At 40.3% G+C, this 21,258-nt stretch overlaps 1 protein-coding gene across 2 annotated transcripts in view; it reads right to left on the minus strand.

Moving 5' to 3' along the window:
* Nucleotides 1–746: 746 nt before the first annotated feature.
* KIAA2026 (KIAA2026 ortholog) overlaps nt 747–21,258 on the minus strand; it is a 77,531-nt gene continuing 57,019 nt past the window's right edge. For both annotated transcript variants that reach the window (XM_054032133.1, XM_054032132.1), the window contains 3 exons: nt 7,643–7,758; nt 5,927–6,114; nt 747–5,055 (listed from right to left, as the gene is read on the minus strand). In XM_054032133.1, coding sequence (XP_053888108.1) covers nt 1,397–5,055; nt 5,927–6,114; nt 7,643–7,758 — 3,963 coding nt within the window. In that variant the 3' untranslated portion in view covers nt 747–1,396. The remainder of the gene's footprint in view (nt 5,056–5,926; nt 6,115–7,642; nt 7,759–21,258) is intronic.

Genomic DNA, 21,258 nt, shown 5'->3' on the forward strand with positions numbered 1-21,258 from the left:
GATGCTCCAGCCATCGCTGCTGCTCCTGGGGCGGGGAGCGGCCCAGGAACCTGCTGGGCTGCTGATCCTGGGACGGGGCAGCCAGTGGCCCTGCCACTGCTGCTCCCCTAGGCGGGTGGTGGCCCGGGACCCCGCCACTGCTGCTCCCCTGGATGGGAGGTGGCCCGGGACCCCGCCACTGCTCCTCTGGGTGGGGGGGTGGCCTAGGGCCCCGCCATCGCCTCTGCACCTCCAGGCAGGGGGCAGCCTGGAGCCCTGCCTCTGCCACTGCTGCTCCAGGCGAGGGTGGCGGTGCTCCTCCTGGACCACTGCTCTGGGGCAGCACCCGGGACCAGTTGCCTGGGGCTGCCAGAGTAGCGGCCGGTGCGGCTGGTCCCAGGGCCGCCCCAGCTGCTCGGGCGGCCCTGGGGTCAGCCACACCAGCTGCTGCAGCTGCGGAAGTCATGGAGGTCCTGGAAAGTCACAGAATCAGTGACTTCTATGTCCTCCGTGAAAGACTCTCAGCCTTAATAATGAGAGTTTCTTTGAAATATGAAATCTGTAAATAGGAAACCTGTTCCTAATTATTGAAATCATATATGTAATGCAAATCACAGCTCAAAGCTTTGTGGCTTAAATAATTCTTTTTGGCAAAGTTCCACACTGCAAAAATTTTTTGTATTAATGCATGCACACTGGAAAGAGGTGCATGTATAAATTCTTCTCCCACAATGCAATAGTCTTAAAATACTGTCAAAACAAAGCAGTACAGCAACTTGATTTATTACACGCAGATTCTTCTGCATTGTTGCTTAACAGTACACTGGTCCAAAATTACTAAAATACTTAAAAAACTATACATTATGTAAACAAAACATAAATAAGACAGCATAGTTCTTTGTACATATAGTTTAGTACAGATTGTTAAGGATCAGGAATATGTACAATTTTACACCATGGACTGGATTTTTACAATGCATAAATATATTTTTTACAGAAACAAATCAAACAAAAATAAGATTTGACAAAAATAAAAAAAGACACATACTGTTATAAACATGCCGCCTAATGGTTCAAATCGTAAAATGAAACATGTCAATGTAAATGTGCAAAATGCTAGATTCCTTTAAACTAAAAGCAAATTTTACACTTTTAACATTTTATATTAACAAGTTGGTCATTTTGACCATTTTATTAAATAACCCTTTGAAAGCTTAGCTTAGAGGGAAATCAAACAGATCCTCTCACATCTCCCACAAGGAAACTGAAAACAGCTGCAATCTAATACAAAGTAGTTTAAAGAAATCAACTATTTAAAGTATGTTTCAAACAGTGTAAAAAATGTTCAACAGTTATAATGATTTCCAAAGTCCAAAGAATGCCCCAAACATGTGAAATTGTCTCGCTCACTCCAAATTCAGGAGGCGGCTTTGTCAGATTTACCTAGGCCAGATGACTGAAAAGCAGGGAAGACACTAGTAGCATTTATGCTTTTGGACACTGCAACTGGTGACAGGGATGAAGACAGAGAAGAAACCACCTTTGATGCTGGAGTATTTATAGCATTCAAAATGGCTCCTTCTGGGCTGACCAACAGTTTCTTGATAGATGTATCCAAGTGAAATACTGAAGTGCTATTTGGTAACTGAGAGTTACCAGCATTTATGGCAGGAACAAAAGAAGTTTTAGCTAAAACATTAACTGGAGGTTTTATCACTGAAGACACAGACAGTGTTGTTGTAGAGGGTGGAGCGCATGATTTAGCAGCAGTGTTTACTATCTGTGGTGTTGCATGTACGATAGGCAGAGTGTTTGCTGTCCCAAGAGAGTTCACAATTTTTGTAGAGCTTTTCAGAGGATGTTTTGATGTCTGCCAACTTAATGAATTACTTGGTGCTAGTGTGATGTTCTGGGGAATATGATTAACAAATGGTACACCTCGAGCCCCTTGGCCATTGTTAAGAAGTAGAGGAGGCCCATGTTTTGGATTAGCAGAGATGAGAAGAACATGGCTGCCTGCTCCAAGGCCTTGCGGTGGAACAATAAATCGAGTGCCATTAATCATGATGTGAGTTCCAGGTGCCAAAGGCGTACAGGTGTTAATAACTATTTTCTGTTGAATACAAGTTTCATTCAACTGACCCATTGCCTGGCTAGTTACAGTCGGTGAAGCAGCAGCAGTCTGAATGACAGAGGCACCTGGAGCACAAGAGTAAGCATGAGCTGGTTTTGCTAAACTAGGAGGTATCTGCTGGCATGGGAGAGAAGCAAAGTTGGAAAAACTAATTATTTTACCTGTATTTGGTGAAGCAGATGGCAATACATTTTGAGGTTTGTGAAAGTTTGCATTAGTTGGCACTGCAGCTGAAATTCCTGGTGACTGAATTTTTACTAGTGTGGGGGGCTGTCCTTTTGGAAGGGGCAGACACTGTGCAGCAGCTGGAACTGCCGTCAAGCGAGGAACAGTCTGAATGACTTTAGTGGAGGCTGCCACAGGTCCAGGTAAGGTAACTGGAAACTGTAAAGCAGATGATACACTTTGAGAAGATACTCTTGGTTGTGTAGTTGAAATAAGAACAGATGACGCAAGATGTCCTGTTTTAACAGTTGATATGGCCATAGTATTTCCAATATTTGATGTACATAGTCGATTAGTTAAAACTGGCCTTATTCTTGAAGAAGTGTCATTTCCACTAACCAAAACAGAGGGTCGCGTGCCAATAGAAGTCCCACTTGGTGTCACTGAAACAGAATCTAAACATGCATTTGCTGTTGTTACTGTAAAAACTTTTGCTGCTTTTGTTGCAATACCTAGAGATTCATTAACAGATGTAATACTTTGACTCACAAAACCGGAACATCCTGGAACTAAACTACCACTTGTTGACAAAGGCAAAATAAAACCCTTGCTGTTTATGTCATCTGTTCCTTTGGGGGCTGCAGATTTCAATATGTTAATTGGTGGAACATGCTGTGCACTGCCTGTGGTATTTACAATGGCTTGACCTATGTTTAGTCCAATTTTAACATCTTTTACTTGAGACACAGTAGGTGATGAACTTACTTTTACTGGTGCCCCCATTGTAGATGGAATTAGAAGTAACTGAGGTTGTTCCGGGGTGTTAACATATGTTTTGCCTATGGAGGAAGGCAGGGCCTGTTTTAATGATTCTGCAACTAGACTGGTGTTTGATGGGCTACTGGGAATTGGAGTATTAATGAAAACTAATTTTTGGGCAGTAACACCAGTGGATGTTGGAGCAGGTATTATATTTACTCCTGTAGCTCTACAAGGAGAAAGAATAGGTGGATTTGTGACCAACATAAGTTTTTGAATCGGAGTACCACGGATCACATCTCCATTTGTTGCTGTAGCAGTCTCAGGTTGTGTAACAGGATATTTTTTGGTTTTAATATCAACTTGTTGCTGTGTTGAAGGAGTCTGGGTAATGCCTGTGCTCCTTTGTTCAATATTTCCTGAAGAAATGCTAACTACATTAACAGTACTGTTTGGAGTTGCTGGCACCAAAGTGCTAGTTGATGAAATAGAGGACAAGAAAGTAGGAGATGATACTTCTTGAGTTTTCTCTATTACTTGATCCAAACTGCCACTAGTGGGAAGCTGCCCTAATGGAAATTTGAGATTTTTCCCTATTATCTGGTTTAAGCCTGCAGGAATGGCTGGAATGGTAACAGAAGATGTTGTTGAGGGGACAAATCCAGAAACAAAAGACTGACCAAACAGTGGGAGACTAGATGCGGCTGTCACCACAGATGAAAAAGTAGAGGTTGACAATGCAGTGGATTTTGGAACCAAAAATGCCTGAAGCTGAGGTGCATAAGTGAAAACTGAATTTGGAGATAAAGTATTAGGTGAAATCTGGTCTGGGTTTGTCTGTACTTTAACAATTCCAGTGTTCCCCCCTCGTGTTGTGACAAGAATGGACTGCGATTCTCTTATACAAACTGTTTTAAGCTCCTGTTTAGCTTCACAGGAGTCACTAGTCTGCTGTGGTGCTACACTGTGAATGGAACAAGTAGTATTTGCAGATCCACTTAGTGTTGTTGCTGATGCCAAAGGTTGACCTAATGTGGAAACAGTGGATGAAGGTAAAGGTACAGAGAATGTGGCAGGTGAAACTGAAGTCTTCGTTTTGCCAGCTTCACTTTGGCTCATTTTAACTGCTGATGCTTGTAAGTTACTTGTTGCAGTTACAGAGGACAAAGGTTGTGGTCTGTTCACTGGACTAGTCACTTGTGACAAATGTGTAACACTCTTGTTAAAAACTGTACAAGACAGTTGAGTGGTAGCATTTACAGCTGGATTTACAAGAACAGGTGTTAAAGAATCATTAACATGTGCTGCCTGTGGAAAAGATGTACAGTGCAGCTTTGCCACGGCTTTTCCTTCTTTGTGTTGTATGAGAAAATTTTGGGGTAAAATAAGAACTTGCTGCATGACTTTTTCTCCTGTTTTAGGGTCAATCACAGGCTGCATTTGAATCTTCACTGAGCTGTTATGGACATCTATTGGTACACAACGGCCACTTGGCATTTTGTATACCATTTGTAAAGGACTATTTGAATTGGTCTCGCAGGGCAATGCTGGCTTTAGTGGGGATGACTCTACAGGTGACATAACTGCCTTTTCAGAAGCAAATATGTCCATACCCATAGGGGTTGTCAGCTGATTTGTTAAGGTCACTTTGTTCCCAATATTCTTAGCAAGCAAAGCCTGGATGGGTTTGGTCTCTTTCAGAAAGCTTGATACTGACGTTGCAGAATCTGTCAGGGCAAATGATTCTAGAGGTGATAGCTCGCTTTGTTTCAGTTCACTCAAACAACTGTTAGTGTGCATCTCACTTTCTGCAATCTGGACTGTAGCCTCATTTGTGCTTAATTTAGCTTTCTTCCTTGGTGAAAGGTCTTTTGTGCTATCATCCAGGTAACTATTTTGCTTGGACTGACGTTTAATAGATTTGAGCAGTGTCTTCTGTATTTCTTTAGAAGTTAATTCTTTCTTCAGTAGCCTGCTCCTTCCTGCAGGAAAATCCATTTCTAGCAGTTTCATTTCATCTGCAGAAAGAATTAAAACAAATAATTGTAAATATATCACAAGTTGAATGTTTGCAACTGACACAGCTATATGATAGTTTATTAGTGTTTAGCTAAAAGCAATGCAGTAGTTTATAAGCATGCTGTCATGTCAAGAATAGTTTCTGATGGGATGACAGTACTTATCACATTACCTACATGCTTAAACAATTTAAAAAAACCCATAACAGCTTAGGCTCCAGCCCATTTACATTTAAAATCCAATTGAGCAAGCACAGAATTTCATTTAAAAAATCATTAAGTCCCAAATTTGTATTTATGAATGCATCAAACTATAACCTTTGCATTCTAAGTGACAGCACAGTTTCCAGGATTTGATGTTACAATACTTTAATTTAAAGAAAATTCAGGAATTAAAAAAAGAAATCCAGAAGTTTTTATACAAAACCAATAGATAGTTATGGCTTCACTGCCTTTCATCCCAATTCATCCCAACTATTAAAAGAGCACAGAGAAAATACTAGGGATTGATCAGGAGTAGGAGGGTACACTGAGGTCAACAGGAATTTGCAGTATCGAACTATCCATAGACAGTCCTGTAGCAGATGCTGTCAGTTCTAAGCTCTAATTCACATTGGGTACCATTTCAGCACCCACCACAGGCCAGAATCCAGAGGGAACAAAGGTAGCACAAAGACACCTTTGCCCATCCTTTCTCTCAGCTATGCTTCCAAGGAGGTCAGCACAGAATCTAGACCAATATAATTCATTATAGTAAAAATAACATGTAATACACAGCTACAACAAACAAAAAACCACAACACCAAACACAGGAAAACTGTAGGCCTTGTAGCACATCCACATGGTCACTAAATCCCAGCTAAGTGCTTACCAAACTCTGAGTGAGCTTTTTGCAGGATCTCCAGATGCTCTGCAGCTTCTGAAGATTTACTGGTTACTGCACTGAAAGATTCTTTTCCATTATCAACTTCACCTTCTTCATTACTCCATAGTTCTCTGGTAAATTTATCATGGTCTGGCTGTCTTTTGAAATCATCATAGTCCTTCTTCAGTCGAGACCTTGAACAGAATGTCAGACATAATGGCTAACTTCTGCAACCTATTTTAAATATTTTATTAAGAAAATACTTAACTGTTCATACTTGTACCTATACTTACTGCCCAAAAACTTCATTAACATAGTTAAGATTCCCTAGCACAGGCTTGTGCCCTTCCCAACTGACCACAGTGACTAAACTTAACCCTCTGAAAACCAGGAAATACGGAGCTAAGGTAATGTCTCCCCTCTTGCCACAACCAAAATTCTGTCCCCCTGGAGCTGGCAATAGTTACTGGGACCAAATCAAATCTGACCTATTGCTAACAGTATCTGCCACTTTTTGTGTTGTATCCAACACTATTCTATGCCGTCATTCCTCTTCATACACTCTCAGAGACCCTCACTGTTTTAGGTGCAGCTGTATTGGTTCAGGAATCAGTTGCAGCAAGTTCCCCGAGCTCACCTTGACATCGGAGTTGAGGTACAGCTCCAGCTAGAGAAATCAGGGATCTCTGCTTTTGGTCAGTGTTATATACTAGATCCAATTAGATGATCATAATGTTTCCTCTTGACTCTAAAAATCTAAGAATGCCTGAAAGAATTTTTAAAATGTCTCGTCTCAGGGTTGCTACATCAGTTGCTATTTACCTCCAGTGCCCGATATTCCACTAGGTATGTAAAGAAGATGTGACCAGAAGAGTGCTTCACCCCATTTTAATACAATTTTACATATTCTCGGCGCTCACCAGAATTCCACATCTGTCCTAGCATTCACACACTACCAGGCACTCTTTGTCCTCTGTTCTGCACTTCTGCTCTGAGAAGTTCTACAGTTTGTTGGAATATACCGAAGTGAACCAGAAGGATAAGATATTGGTAACTGAAGATGATGACTGAGAGGGAATCCTTAGTACAAGGTGTTAACAACTAGCAAGTCTGGAGATTTGTCTAGAACAGGTAAAGTGGTCAAGTGTAATATACAGAGCTAGAAAGACCTATTAACAACATTTTAAATACAGCTCCCTTGATGTGGAGCTTTGTGTTGATCTGCAGTTGAGGTTAAATCTGACACCAGCTGAGGTCAGTCCAATCAGGTAATCTCAGTTTCGTGCAAATCAGTGCCAAAGTTTGAGCCACAAGTGGGTGCAAAAAATTCATAAGAACAGGAAAATTTTATTCAGTTAAAGGTGTTGTATCTCAGGACCCATGGGACCAAAGGAATCCAAATTTCCATAATTAACTCTACTCTGGGCATTGGCTTGGCATACTAATTCTAAAAACAATCTGAGTATGCATGGGGATTTTAGGGCATTTTGAAAAATCAGTTGTTAGTCAAAAAGCTCTGCTCAATCATATCTATGGAGTTGTTAGCACTCCTGCATAACATAAAAACATATAGCTCTTTAAACTAAAATACTGTCTATACCTCACACATAGCCTTGAAGGATTGTTGTCACCAGGATTTTAGCATCAATTATTACTTTAAAAAACGTAACTTTTGTGTTTTGTTCATCTCTCTGACATTGTTCCAAAGGGTCTCTCATTTACCTGTTTCTCTGAAAAGCCTTCATTAGTTTTGGTTCCCATGGTAACAATTCATTTAGCAGTCGTACCAATGTACAATGCAATTCCTTTACTGCTTGTTTCCGATGGTACCATCTTCCCTGCAAACATAAAAACATTTCTTTATTATTGCATTATAGCTGCATCTAATAAATATATTAGTTTGACACCAATGTCAGTGTACTTCCGTGCAACATATAAAAAAGAAAATACAAAACTAAATATATATTACATTTGACTTTATCAATGCAGTCCAGTCTCAGCTTTAGTAAGGCAAACGCTAATCTTATTCAGAATACTTTTATTGAAAACAAACCCAGAAACAAAATCCTCATAAAGGTCTCTTACTGAAATGTTTACCTTTTCAGGGTGCTGAAAACTGGGACTCAGGTCCAATCCTGCAAACGTTTAGACATGTGCTTAACTTTCCTTCTATGAGTAACTTTAAACATGTGAGGTAGTCCTATTGAGCTCAAAGGGACTACTCAAATGTGTAAAGTTTCATGTGTAAATGTTTACATGATTAGTGCCTAAAATTGTATTACAGCAAACTAAACACTATTTTTAATTAAAGGTACATATTTTATGAATTATCAGATTTATATAGACACTTTACAAAAAGAAAAGATATCTTATAATTTTTCAGACTATAAATTTCCCAGAAAATTACTTTTGGGGCAAAAGTGTCTTACAATTGTATTTTATCCAAAGGTGAGTTTCTTGGGAAAGTTCTATACCAGGGCTATATCTGAGTTATCAGAAAATAGAAGGAGGAATACTTTCCTTTTGTGACAGATTTTTTCTAGGGCTGCCAAGCAATTAAAAATATTAATCATTATTAATTGTGCAATTAAAAACATTAATCAGGATTAATCTCACTGTTAAACAATAGCATACCATTTATTTAAATATTTTTGGATGTCTTCTACATTTTCAAATATACTGATTTCAATTACAATACGGAATACAAGATGTACAGTGCTCACTTTATATTTAATTTTGATTACAAGTATTTGCACTGTAAAAAAACAAAAGAAATCGTATTTTTCAATTCACCTAATACAAGTACTATAGTGCAATCTCTTTATCATGAAAGTTGAACTTACAAATGTAGAATCGTGTACAAAAAAACTGCATTCAAAAATAAAACAATGTAAAATTTTAGAGCCTGCAAGTCCACTCAGCCCTACTTCTTGTTCAGCCAATCGCTCAAACAAATTTGTTTACATTTTCAAGAGATAATACTGCCCGCTTCTTGTTTACAATGTCACCTGAAAGTGAGAACAGGCGTTCGCATAGCACTGTTGTAGACGTCGCCGCAAAATATTTAAGTGCCAGATGCGCCAAAGATTGGTATGACCCTTCATGCTTCAACCACCATTCCAGGGGACATTCGGCCATGCTGATGATGGGTTCAGCTCGATAACAATCCAAAGCAGTGCGGACTGACGCATGTTCATTTTCATTATCTGAGTCAGATGCCACCAGCAGAAGGTTGATTTTGGTTCAGGTTCTAGAGTTTCAGCATCGAAGTTTTGCGCTTTTAAGACTTCTGAAAGCATGCGCCACACCTCGTCCCTCTCAGACTTTGGAAGGCACTTCAGATTCTTAAACCTTGCATCGAGTGCTGTAGCTATCTTTAGAAATCTCACATTGGTACCTTATTTGCATTTTGTCAAATCTGCAGTGAAAGTGTTCTTAAAACAAACAACATGTACTGGATCATCATCCGAGACTGCTGTAACATGAAATATATGGCAGAATGCATGTAAAACAGAGCAGGGAACATACAGTTCTCTCCCAAGGAGTTCAGTCACAAATTTAATTAACACATAATTTTTTTAACGAGCGTCATCATGGAAGCATGTCCCCTGGAATGATGGCCGAAGCATGAAGGGGCATATGAATGTGTAGCATATTTGGCACGTAAATACCTTGCAATGCCAGCTACAAAAGTGCCATGCAAATACCTGTTCTCACTTTCTGGTGACATTGTAAATAAGAAGAGGGCCACATTATCTCCCATAAATGTAAACAAACTTTTTTGTCTTAGTAATTGGCTAAACAAGTAGTAGGACTGAGTGGATTTGTAGGCTCTGAACAAAAAAAAAAAATCTACATTTGTAAGTTGCACTTTCATGACAAAGTGATTGCACTACAGTACTTGTATAAGGTGAACTGAAAAATACTATTTCTTTTATCATTTTTACAGTGCAAATATTTATAATAAAAAATATACACTTTAATTTCAATTACAACACAGAATACAATATATATGAAAATGTAGAAAAACATCCAAAATATTTAATAAATTTCAATTGTTTAACAGTGTGATTAAAACTGCAATTAATTGTGATTAATTTTTTAGTTAATCGCGAGTTAACAGAGATTAATCGACAGCCTTAATTTTTCCACTCAGATAACTCAAAAATGGTTTTACTTTCCAAACTGAATCTTAGTTTGTATAATCCTCAATGAAGAATGCATGTTAAACAGAGTAACGTGCATGTATAGTACATTGTTTTCCTTACTAGTTATTTAAATGGGCATCAATTGTGATTGTTAAAAAAAATTAGTAATATAACACTATCAATTTACAGGGCACTTTATATATAAGCATACATGTCCTGCTGTGTGTGTGTGTGTGTGTGTGTGTATCTCAATAATTAAGCGCCTGTGGCGTGCGTGCGTATCTATATATATAATATATAGAGAGAGAGAGCGACACACACACACACACACACACACACACGCACGCACGCACGCCACAGGAGCTTAATTATTGAAATAGTCATAAAAATGAGTCTGGATATCCAGACTCTGTCCTCATACTTTTGCCACGCCACTATGTTCAGTGTACTAGAGGAATGAACTGGACTCAATGGGCCAAATCCTAGATTCGCTCTTGCCATAGATGATATTGAGACAGGGAAAGAATGCATGGTTCTGCTGCAAAAACAGGGAGAGGAGTTGGTGAGAACTCATCTCCACATTTGATCTACACCCTTAGTTTGCTGCAGAGCTCTGCTTCTGTACCCCAGAATGCATGGAATTTTGGGTCAGGTGGCTGCAAGAAGAGTTGGATTAGGGCCTGAAGTTACAGCCCTTCAAGAGTCTGCAGTAGTCTCCATGGCTTGTTGGAAGGATTCTTTTCCACCCATCCCCAGGAGACTTCCCCCAGTCCACAGAATGATCACTCAGGTTGCTAGCTGGTTTGAAAACAGTCCACTGTTTTTACTATGATGTGCAATCATTTGCATTTTATACAGCAGAATGAATGACTACTCATTGCTTATTCTTTAATTAAAACTACAAAAAACAAGGTACTTGAATGAAAAGCTATACATTAATGCCAAGTTATGATTAAGATTTAACACACAGAGAAGTCAGGAAATTATGTGTTTTAATTCCCCCATGTGTAAGTTGGTCACACAGCACATATTATATATTGAAGTAAAAAACTGTCAATGGATACTATAATAAAAAGTTATATAAGTGCAATATAGCCTAATTAGAATCCTGATACTGATTACTCGTGTGAGTAGCCAATAGAACTATTTACAATTAGTTTGAGCAGATTTATTTCATTTTAAAGAGTATATTTAAAATCCCAAATAGAGAATTACAGAGATAAATGCATTTGTATATTATATATTACTATTGGAATACATAAAATGGGTAACACTAAAACAAAACATTAAAATAATTAAATAGAATGAGACTGATTTCAGGACATTGAGATACTGTACATGTCTTGAATTCAGCACAAATTAAGACACATAAAAGGAAGATAAAGATGATGGATTAATATGTGAAATGTAGCTTGGGTGGAACAAAGACTGAAGGAATAGACGGATTTTTCTGAGACTCTTTTACCTCTAGAGATGACTGATATTATGATTTGGGCAGGGAAAGCAGAATTTATATTAGGTGTATTGGGCCACTGAATAAACTTTAAAGTAAAAAGTTGTATAATGTGCTGACCAAATTGGCACAAGCATAGGCTTTAGTGTAAGATTGGACTATGAGCTTTTATTAGATTAAAATCACCTGAGGAGGGAACATCAGATGTGTAGAGGTCACATTCCTCTAACTTAAAAAGCAAGATGAGAAATTCTAAATTCAATTTCTTAAGAAAATTCATGTCATCCAGATTAAAATCTCTGGACAACTCCACATTCTGTTCATTTTCCCAATCATTTCTGTGCGACTGATACAAAATATCACGGCTTATTTGAAATCTAATTATCTTCTTGAATCCCAACTGTTCATTTTTCTCAGGATCCTGGAGTATAGCTGTTGGAGATAAACCCACTGGTATTAATGCATAATGATGAGTAGAACAGAATGTGCAGAGTACTCTTTCCTCACATATGTTCAAAGCACAGTCGATAAGAAAAAAAGGTGCAAGGCCATTTGTTTTACTGGACCAGGTTTTTTATCAGTGCAGTTCAATGTAGCTTTCAGGACAGAGAGTGTGATTTGTGAGAAGACCCTTTGTGGAATAAATGATCTGCTAGCATACTTCATACATAAAACTAGTCAAAAACAATGAAAATAGAAAATATGTTTTCTGAGGTATATTACAAAACCCAGTATTTTACTTCCTACACAAGTGCAAAATAACCAGGACTCTATTTCACATCTATGATAGAATATATAGCCTTGTATTCTTTATTACAGAGAAAACTAATTCACAGTTAAAGGCAGGGATCAGATTGGGTCAGCTCATGGTATTACGCTTATATAAGCAATTCCTTGGTGGCCCACTAGTTTCTACAGAAATTAAGCCTTCATTTAAAAATAATTATTTCTAGTCCCTACTGTCTCAAAGACAATGTTCTGAATGGGACTGGATTCAGTGCCGAATCTACAGACAAATTGAATGAAAAATGGCTGTTACAACCAAATGCTGCTTTTCTTCCTTGGGCACAGAAAGGGCCAAATGCAGTGGAACAATGATGATTCAACTGCACAAAGAAAGAGGGTTTGGCTGCACAGGGAACTCTACAGAAGTGGTTTCATGAAGTGACTAATAAATCTGTCACTTTATGATTCCATGCACAACTCCTTCCCTCAGTGAGGGGGATATGTATATGGGTTTCAACATTACCAAATCCTGTGGGTTGTATTAGTGGAAGTGGATATGCTCCACATCAAGCCACTGTACTGGAGGGGTAAGGATCCTTTCCCCCAAACACTTTTTGAGCAGAGGTCCAACATTTGTTCTTAAGAGAAATGTGACCTCTTACAATTTGTTTCCTTGAGCTTACTGCAGACCATGATTATAACACTTTACAATCAACATTCTTAACTATTTCTCTACTGATTAAACAAATATCCAGCACCTTTGGGGTTGTAGGCAGAGCTTTACATTGGGGGGCAGAGCTGGAAGAGATTACCAATACCACTGCTTTTCTCCCCAATGTGACTCCTATTTATAGGCAGTGGCAAAAAATTTGTATTTTTGTTCTGGTAGTAATAAGTTATGATATTTGGACCTTTGAACAAATGATCAAGAATTTGTATAAAGAAAGGTGTAAAATGTGCTCTTTATTGGTGGCTTATAACTAAATTTAACCAAAGGAAAATATCATTTAGAATGATGTGCTGAATGTTCCCATATGACGAAGGTTAGAGAGACAGTCAACAAATTCTGAACTTAAAACTTACCTTTCTTTTTTTAAAATTAGGTTTCCGACATCCAGAGCAGCCATGGAATGCTGACTCCGCTCTCCGTGATGCCCCAGCATACACTAGTCTGATAATGGCATACTCATCATGGAACCCCAAAGCAGACTGGAGCCAGGATATGTATACAGGGGGTAAGGACTAAACTTTTATTTTTTAAATAAACACACACACACAACCACAATATTATGCAGTTTTATAAGATTTTTAAAAATTCTTATTTTATATCCTACAGGACATAAAATAAAGAATATTAGGAATCTTATAAAACCATGCAATATTGTGGTCAAAAAGGGTGGTGGTGGAAGGAGAAAACTTACCTTACCCTTATAGGCCTGCTCCATTCTGCAGCGGGGTTCGGTGGAATGTGTGACATCACCAGTCTAGCGTGTTCTAGTGATGTTACACGGAGAGGGAGCTGGTGAACTGCAGCTGCTTTGGACATCAGACACCTAAAAACAAAAATTGGTAACTTTTAAGTTCAGAAAGTTTTGAATGCCTTTCTTACCTTATGGGAGAAATCCTACAACAATTCTTACTCAGTCCCACTGGATTCAATAGGTGTTCTGAGTGACTAAAAATGCAGGATTTGACCTTATGGGGGGCATTTAAAATATAAAACACAGGTGCTTCCATTTCAGTTAACAACAAAAGTGGCTGCAGGTCAATGACATGCATTTTAACTTCTGCAACATAATTTCCAAATAAAAATTACGTATAAAATATGTGGCTTTAGTTGTCATCTGAGGAACAGGAGTGGAAACAAATGAAAATCTGTGAACTGTCTTTCATATTCAGAAAGTAGAACTTCTAAAAAACTCATTGCACATCTCTGCATCAATTATATAGTTAAGAATTTCTTCTGTGGCTATGGAACTGGCAGGGAAATTATCAGACTTCAGCTCAATATGTTTCTTTAAAAATATCTGGTTGGGACTGCAAGATGTGTAGGGAGAGCCAAGAAAACCAAGCTGTTCCCAGAAATGAGGCCTAGCCTTTCAGTGGCTGTCTACTATTAACAGTACTTCCTTTAACAGAAAATAAGACTTAATTTCTAATACAAAATGAGTAATAATTTGTTTCTCTTAGCGCTCATGTATTCTCTTAGCAGGCAAATGTGCCAGACTACAATAAAAAACTTCGGTAGATCCTCACCTAATGGTTAACTATTCTTTTCCTCATCAGTGGCACATCCCAATTTTACCTGGTTAGTTACAACAACGTTCTCCACATAACAGAATCCTGAGAAGAGTACAACTACCAACAAAGCGATTGCTGGACAATCTGGAACTATCAAACCTCAACAGTTATCTCCTCAGTGAAGATAGCACTATACATCAAGGGGTTCTCAAACTTCATTGCACCATGACCCACTTATGACAACAAAAATTGCTACACGACCCCAGGAGGGAGGACCGAAGCCGAAGCCTGAGCCTGCCTGAGCCCCGCCAAGCTAGGCCGTGTGTGTGTGTGTGTGTGTGTGTGTGTCAAAGCCTGATCCCCCCTGGGGGAGGGTGGGGGGGCAAGCCCCGTCACCCAGGGCTGGGGGGGGGGAGGAGGGGGGAGAGCCCTAAGGCTTCAACCCCAGTCAGGGGGCCTGTAACCTGAGCCCCACCACCCCGTGCCAAAGCCCTCGGGCTTTGGCCCCGGGCGGTGGGACCCAGGCTTTGGCTTCGGCCTCAGGTCCCAGCAAGTCTAACACCAGCCCTGGCAACCCCATTAAATTAGGGTCGCGACCCACTTTGGGGTCCCAACCCACAGTTTGAGAACAGTTGCATCAGACTTTTGCTATACTAAACCCTTAAACAACTACTGTAGGGTTACCATATTTCAACAAGCAAAAAAGAGGACGGGAGGAGCCCCGCCCTAGCCCCGCCCCTGCCCCTCCCACTTCCCGCCCCCCCAGAACCCCCAACCCTCCCCCCGTTCCTTGTCCCCTGACTGCCCCTTCCTGGGACCCCTGCCCCTAACTGCCCCCCGGGACTACACTCCCTATCTAAGCCTCCTTGCCTCTTGTCCCCTGACTGCCCCAACCCTTATCCACACCCCCACCCCCAGACAGACCCCTGGGACTCCCACGCCCCATCCAACCACTCCCCACCCCCTGACAGCCCCCCCCAGAACTCCCAACCCATCTAAACCCCTCTGCTCCCTGTCCCCTGACTGCTCCGATCCCTCTCCCCACTCCTGCCCCCTGACAGCTCCCCCCCAGAACTCCCAGCCCCCTACCCCCCGCTCCTTGTCCCCTGACTGCCCCCTCCTGGGACCCCTGCTCCTAACTGCCCTCCAGAACCCCACCCCCTACCTAAGACTCCCTGTTCCTTGTCCCCTAACTGCCCCCTCCTAAGACCCCCCCCAACTGCCCCCCAGGACCCTACCCCCTACCTGTACCCTGACTGCCCAAAACTTTCTCCACTCCCCTCCAAAAGCCCCCCCCCCGTTTCTTGACTGCCCCCTCCAGAACCTCCCTGTCCCTTCTCCTGCCCCCCCTTACCCTGCTGCTCAGAACAGGGTGTTGGGCTCTGTGCCAGCCGGACACATGGCTGAGCTCCCCTGCACAACACAAAACCCGGTCCCTGGCCCTGCACAGGGTTGCCGGAGCGGGCTGCAGGAGGAGGAGCTGCCGGCCGGCTCAGAATGCAGGGAGGGGGGGGTGGGAGGAGGAAGCTGCTCCGGAGTCCAGCCCGGGACTTTCCTGCAGCCCTCCCAGCCGCTTGCTCTGCCGGGGGAGGGGGAAATCCCGGACATTGTGAGTGCTTTACAAATTCCCCCCGGACGCTATTTTTAGCACACAAAAGGAGGACATGTCCGGGTAAATCCGGACGAATGGTAACCCTAAACTACTGCCAATTATGTTTTATCATGAAAGATAAACAAGCTGATACACTTTCAGAATCATGCAAAATACAACCGATTACATCAGCACTTTTCTTTCAGAAATGGGTCTTGAAAAACAGTATCAATGAAAATAAAGAAATCTTGTTTCTGTTTTCAAAATACTGAGGCATCACAAAATGAAAGCAAATTAACAATAGACTCCTAGCTGCTGATAATGTCTTCATTTTGTGGTTTAGTCTTTATTACAATAAGCCTAATCAGAGAGATATGGTCAGCCCATTCAGCAGTGTTCTAGTTTCCTTAAGGAAACATAAATTATCATTTCATTAGTTAATTTATAGCATCTTATTTTTTAAAGAAAATTTGGGAAAGCGTAATTCAAAAATAGCAGACATTTTTTCTAGTCTCAGTATGAGCTCTGTAAATTTTATAAACCAATGGCTCTCAACCTTTCCATACTCCTGTATCCCTTTCAGGAATATGATTTGTCTTGCATACCCCCAAGTTTCACCTCACTTAAAAACTACTTGCTTACAAAATCAAATACCAAAATACAATACACTATCACTGAAAAATTGCTTACTTTCTCATTTTTACCATAAAATTACAAAATAAATCAATTGGAATATAAATACTGTATTTACATTTCAGTGTATAGTATTATATAGAGCAGTATAAACAAGTCATTGTCTATATGAAATTTTAGTTCGTACGGACTTTTCTAGTGCTTTTTATGTAGCTTGTTGTAAAACTAGGCAAATATCTAGATGCGTTGATGTACCCCCTGGAAGACTTCTACGGACCCCTGGTTGAGAACCACTGTTATAACCTGAGACAGTAAGATTCTTCAACACAGGACTAGTCATTTGTTGCTCTCTGTCAAAAGAAGCTCCTGGTTTTTACCAACATTCATTCTCAACACATTACAGCATATACTATATGCCATCTCTTGAAGATTTACAGAGTTTTCCTTTATGGATACTAACAATCCTGTTAAATTCCCTTCCAGTTAGTTGAATCTTCCACCCTCTTAACTGCTGATAACCAAACATTTCCCTACACCTTTTCATGCCAATATTTTAAAGAAAAGTTAGATATTTAATTATAACTACTGCTGATGTTTGGATATGTTGCCTTACCTACTTTTGAAGATTAAGATAACCTTCAGATATATAAGGCACTTTAGAACAAGTTGAACAAATAACAGCATCTCTATCATAAATATTTCACAGTCTAAAGGCATGAATCAATACAATGCAGAAAACTAAAATGCAGAACACACAGAGTAGTGTGTGGCTTTTACAGCTGGAATGGTTCAGAGAACAAGCAGGTAGTCAGGAGTTGCCAGAGGATGGCTCTTGGAAAATATTCACTGGAAAGCTGCTCCAACAAAGAGAAAGCATGAAAGAATACACAAAACTGTATGAGAAGGAGCCAAACGGAGCAGTTAGGAAAAAGCTTGGGTTAAATACAGGGAAGGAAGAGGCATTACAGGTGTTTTAAGAAAAAAACTGAAGGCTAGGGCAAAAATATACAGAGCCTTGAAAGTGGGGACAAGTATCTTGAAATTGATGGGCCTGTGAAAGGAATCTGAAAGAGGAAATAGGTGGAAATATAGTCAGAGCAGTAGAAGAAGAAAATTATTTTGGACTTGATTTCAAAAACTGGAACCTAATATTTGACTTATTCATTCATATTTAGGCCCCTTATAAATGACCTCATTTTCCAATGTGCTAAGCATCCAACAGCTTCCCACTGATCCTCCAATGGGAAATGCTAGGTTCTCAGAAGTTTTCAAAATCAGGCCACTCCTAGGTATGTAAATATAAATGTACACGCCTAGCTTTAGGGTCCCATTTTTGAAACTCTTGTTCCTTGACAACACTACCATGGAAAGACTGGAGGAGGGAGAAGTGGTGTACAGACACAGGGAGGCCAGAAAGTAGAGGTAACATTAGTCAAGACATTACAGCCATTACAGAGGAAGAAGTGGCAGGGCAGTGACAAGCTGGCTGTAGTAAGCCAGAGTCTAGATGTAGGGGAAAATAAAATGTTTCAAGGGTGTGACAATTTTTACAGATTTTTTTTATTCTAATGGAAAGTGAGTTGCATGTACAAATCCCTGTACATGAAGATGAAACTATATCCCTTACTCTCCACCCCAACGTAACCCAAAAGCAAGCCCAGATTTTGCCCTTTGTGGTTCTACTTTGTCAGCAGATCATCTTATTTTTCACTTTGTTACAGCCTGCTATAAAGGAATAAAGGTCCATTCACCTTTCCAACTATTTACTTTTCCATATTTATCTCAGGCAATAGCATTACCTATCTCTTAAGTTTCACAACTATAGAAGAAAATTAAGAAATATAACAGGCAACTCCTTATGGCAGTGGGTCTCAAAGCATTGTGTACATATCACCAGCAACATGTACCACAATCAGTAGGTTTATCAAAACGAGAACCTGCTATAACTACATTGACCAAATATTATGAAGGTGGTACTCAAAGAACAACTGTGTTTTGTAGGTTATACATTTTATGACCTAACATGGAATACACCACTCACAAAAGTAAATCAAAGAGAATGAAACTAAGAGGCAACTGAATGACAACAAAAGTATTCTTACCACATATTCATAAAAAACAAGCAACAACTGGGTTTCCATGGGTGCTGAATGAGAAGACTCCATAGGCTTCTTTAGTTTATCAGTTAGGGAGCTTCAGTGAATTCACTAACATTTTGGTAGGACCTCAATCAATTATTTCAGATTCCAAGAATTTCAACAAGCGAGTGGTAGCAAGTCCGTTACAAAATGCGTAAATTTAGTTACTTAAATGTTCCATGTATAAATGTGATGATACACTGGCATGTTGCTGGAATCAGAGACATAGGAAACCCAGTGGTTCTACTTGTCCCAGTCCTCCCTTCTGGACAGAAACTAGTTACTGTAAATGTACCTGAATCCTGAACACCACATGCTTTACATTAACTGGCCAAAGTAAAATCACAAAATCTACATCAGTCATGTCCATCCTTTTCATCCTGAGGAACAAAAAGTTTCTGAAAGCTCAAGGAGCCAAAATCAATATTTTGAGGCAGACACTCTGCCCTATTCTACTCCCTTTATACCATTCAGGCAGAGAAAGTGAGGAGAAACCACACACTAACCTCCACCTGGAGATTCCCCTGGAGCTACAGTTAGTACAGCCAACTCCTATGCCTCTCTTTTTACAGCCCCTGGCACAAGCGTCTGTTGGAAGTGAGAAGAGGAAATGGCTGGAGTGCACGGTGTTCTCATTATCCCTAGCTGGTGTACGGCTCCTCCTAGAAGATACTGCCAGCTAGCATGAGTCAAAAGCAGCCATCAGAAAATCAGGGAGCTGTACCTGGTTGATAGTTTTCAGCTTCTACTCTTTTTATCCTCTCTGGGGCTGCCCTGACCTGCATGGGGAAGAGGAGCCACCATCCTTCACTAGATACTCCTCTAGGCTCAAGCAGATTTGCATCTCTTTGACTCCCACAACCCAGAAAGCAAGCAAGCAATGGATTAGCCAGATTTATTCCCTGCAATTCAATAGGTAAGCTAGCAGGGGAGCTGCTGACCAGCTGCAGCAGGGAAAGGACATTAGCTGCTCAGGAAGCACCCAGCTCACATCAGAGGTACTGCTGTGAAGGGCTGGGGCAGCAAGGAAAGTGGTGCGAGGCGATTTGGCAGGACGCAGTGATGGGACTGATTCAATTCCAGTTTAAAAATGAATGGAGTACCTCATTTTCAGTTCATAATCAAATACACATTTTCTTCTTAACAGGTCATCCTCAAGGGCCAAATGTTGGACAGCTGTGATCTATGCCATTAGGCTGCTACAAATCTAGGAGTAATCAGGAGATTGATCCTCTTCTGCACAGTTTTTCTTGATGGAAGAACACTACCCACGACTAAAGCAAAAGATATTAAATTGTACAGAGGAGTCTAGGATCAAGCTGCTTGATACATCCAGACACAGAATGAGTGAAAAACTTTTTCAATAGGTCCATTATTTTCATTATTGCAGGCGCAGCTGATAGCAACGCTGATAGCTAAATTAAGGTTGCATATCACTTTCCATTATACGAACCCATTTTCAGTTGCTTATAATTTTGTAAAACTTAAAACCATAAGGTCTGAAATTTTCCATGCCACAAGTCTACCTCAGGCTGAACTGTCTTGAAAATTTCAGATAAAACTGTTTAGCCATTTCAGAAAATGAGATCTGAGGAAAATATGCTGTTTTTCCTATGTTAAATAAACCTTACAACTGTTTAATTAAGAGGCTCTGGCACCTCCATGTTTTGGAGCAGAGATCTGAAACTTGGCAGCAGTTACCTTAGTATCAAGAAAAAAGAAGAACAGGAGTACTTGTGGCACCTTAGAGACTAACAAATTTATTAGAGCATAAGCTTTCGTGGACTACAGCCCACTTCTTCGGATGCATATGCTCTAATAAATTTGTTAGTCTCTAAGGTGCCACAAGTACTCCTGTTCTTCTTTTTGCGCATACAGACTAACACGGCTGCTACTCTGAAACTTAGTATCAAGGATATGCTTATTTGCTATTCCTGGGAAAATCCACCCAAATTTGACCAAACGATGAGACACTAAAAACTGCAGTTTGCATGTGGTCAGAGGTATGTTAGCTTAGCAACTAAATTCTCTGAAGATTTACTCCGCACTGAGAATGCTCCATCTCCTCACAGTTCCTAAGTGCTGACAGAACAGCATATGAACTAACCCAATACATTCATTGAGCATGTTCCTTTCTAGAGCTGCAGGAGCTGAGCAGGACTTTCCAAGTAATTGCTCATCGTGGCTCTAGGGATCCCCTGTGGTGCTGGGCAGAGGAACTGAGAGTAGGAGTACTACTATCTTGCCTGTGTTCTGAATGCTCCTGTTGCTAGCGCCCAAGCAGCAAGGAGAAGGAAAACGTATGAATGTATGTATGAAGTATGTAAGTCTGAAGAAAGAAGTTTGGAATGACTAAATATCAGGAATAAAAATCTCTGGCCTAGTTAGGCTCTAGCATCAATTCTGCC

The sequence above is a fragment of the Malaclemys terrapin genome, chromosome 6 (assembly GCF_027887155.1).
Source record: "Malaclemys terrapin pileata isolate rMalTer1 chromosome 6, rMalTer1.hap1, whole genome shotgun sequence".
NCBI lineage: Eukaryota > Metazoa > Chordata > Testudines > Emydidae > Malaclemys > Malaclemys terrapin.